This window comes from Ilyonectria robusta (genome assembly GCF_021365365.1).
Source record: "Ilyonectria robusta strain PMI_751 chromosome Unknown BGZ61scaffold_71, whole genome shotgun sequence".
NCBI classification, from domain to species: domain Eukaryota; kingdom Fungi; phylum Ascomycota; class Sordariomycetes; order Hypocreales; family Nectriaceae; genus Ilyonectria; species Ilyonectria robusta.
In genome coordinates this window covers 1-2,330 of record NW_025764505.1, presented here as the reverse complement: position 1 = coordinate 2,330, position 2,330 = coordinate 1, and the positions used below count along the sequence as shown (strand labels likewise).

Below are 2,330 nucleotides of genomic sequence, written 5' to 3'. Positions count from 1 at the left end.
AAGTCTTTAATATAGCCTAGCTAATCTTCCAGTATCAGCCGGATCCCCTGTTATAGCACGATATAGGGATAATATCAACTAGAGAAACAGATTCGGAGCAGGGTGCTCTTCATAGATTGCTCTACCAGCTCCTCAAAGTATTAAACTATATCTATAACTTGTTGTTCATTACACTTATCAAGAGCATTGATGAAACAAGTAAATGAGCGCTGCCCGAGAGTGGAAACTGTATTGCGAAAAAGGTCCTTGAGAACACTTAAAGAAGGGCAGTCATTATGACTATGGGGAGTAAGGTCGGGATCATCTAAAACTGCTTGGAGATCGGGGCACAAAAATCAAGTCTACTGCAATTGAGAAGAGCATTGACTACTAGCCTTCCGTAGCGGCCGCTCGGCTCGTTGATTCGCTGTCCAGTCCACTGAAAGATCATAGCCTCGGCAATCGGCATTTACCAAGGCCGTCTCCGACTCACTTCTCCATTTAAAGTCTAGCTTCACTTTGCCGATCCGGAGTTGACATCTCCGTCTCCGATCGCCGTCCAATTCATCCCTCAACACCCATGAGCCCATGACCAATCTTCTTAAGAGCTCGTTAATATTTCCGTCCCTCAACTCCGATACCTATGCACTATGGAACACCCAGCCCAGCACGCGGCCTATGGAACGGCATGTACGAATTGTGCCCGGTCGAAATGCCGATGCATAATCCTGAACCCCGGAGATGCATGCCAGAGGTTAGCTCCACCCACTAACAACCCCTGAAGCTCACTTGGGTGAACTGACAAGCTGGAAGATGTCGACGCCTTGGAAAAGATTGTGTGCAATCGGGAACCAAGCGAAACCGCGATGCGACGAGATTATCCAAGTCTAGGAATGAACAGCTAGAGGCCAAGATTGATAGCTTGGTATCTCTTCTCACTTCAACTGCCGGCAGTCCTGTCAATCCAGCCAATGCAGGGACTTCAGTGGTTTCCGGGAATGCACCTGTCGTACCGGGAATGCCAGTCCTTAAGACTCGGCGTGCCAATGTTCCAATGCCAATTCCCTTTCGACCAAGTAATGAATCAACCCAAGCATCAACCACAAGCACTGCCGCTTCTCTTCAAACACTGGATGACTCACCAGTGGAGGATGAGCAGGAATTGCTTGACGAGTTCATGGCCCTCAGATTGGTACACATGCCATTCATGTATATTCCACCGCAAACCTCCACAGCCGACATGCGGGCCACAAGGCCGTTTCTCTGGCTTTGCATACATGCAGTTTCGACACGGTCTACCCTTCAGCAAAGTAAATTGTATAGCCACATACGACGTATTTTAGGGCAGTCAATGGTTTCAGACCTAGAGAGAAGCATAGAAGAGCTCTTAGGTTTACTCATCTGCATTGCTTGGTCAGTATTGCGCCAACCAAGAAGTGAATCAAGTGATATAACAGCACTAACAGCGTACAGGGGCAACCTGCAGGTACACAGACGTCCATTCCTAACCCTGTTCACACAGCTAGCTATTTCCATTGTCTTTGATCTTGGGCTCAACCTGAAGCCGCCGTCAGGCCCGGATGAAAGAGCCAACTACAGATTCCACAAACCTTGGGTATCTGGGGGCAGGACAATGGAGGAGAGAAGAGGGGTGCTCGGTCTATATTTTCTAAGCTCCGTGTGAGTAATTTTGTCGCTTGATGATCCATTTTGCTGATGATCCTAGCGTCTCCTGCAACCTAGACCGAATCGATACTCTTCGGTGGACGCCACACATGAGCGAATGTGTCGACCAACTTGCCGATATCAAGGAATGTGAGAGCGACTTGATTTTGGCCGCGCTTGTCAAGCTGCAATTGATGGTGGAGCGAATACGGCAATCCCCCCTGCATGAGCGAGAAATAGGTCGAGACGTGGTACCAAAGCCACCAGCTCCCTTCTACGTCAAAGCGCTACAGGCAGACTTGGACGACGTCAAATGCCTGGTGCCTTCAGAATTGCAAAACAGCAGTAGGTTTAGTCAAGATGGATGTAACTGAACCATCACCACGCTAACTGTAGCTTGTAGGAGTCTTGCTCAATTATTTTCATGATGCCCAACTTAAAATCTACGAATTCACATTGTTTGAGGAAATCCCAATCGGTCCCAGCCTAGATTTCGATCGACTAGAGGCACTTCACATTTGTCTCATCTCTATCAGAAAGTATTTCGACATCTTTTTCACATATGCCCCGAGGGAATACGTAGGTTTCTCAACATCAAGCTTCTTTCAACTGACACATTGCTTGCTATGCTTGTACAAACTCTCGGCAATTAAAGATCCCAGCTGGGTCAGAACCGAAGAAATGAA

At 47.8% G+C, this 2,330-nt stretch overlaps 1 protein-coding gene across 1 annotated transcript; it reads left to right on the top strand.

The window, feature by feature from the left end:
• Nucleotides 1-543: 543 nt before the first annotated feature.
• Nucleotides 544-2,310, top strand: BGZ61DRAFT_435428 (uncharacterized protein; the record flags this gene model as incomplete). Its single annotated transcript, XM_046243990.1, has 5 exons — nucleotides 544-733; nucleotides 793-1,396; nucleotides 1,466-1,659; nucleotides 1,706-1,989; nucleotides 2,048-2,310. Coding segments are annotated over exons 1-5 (1,449 nt in total), but the record flags the coding sequence as incomplete, so codon positions are not given.
• Nucleotides 2,311-2,330: the final 20 nt, after the last annotated feature.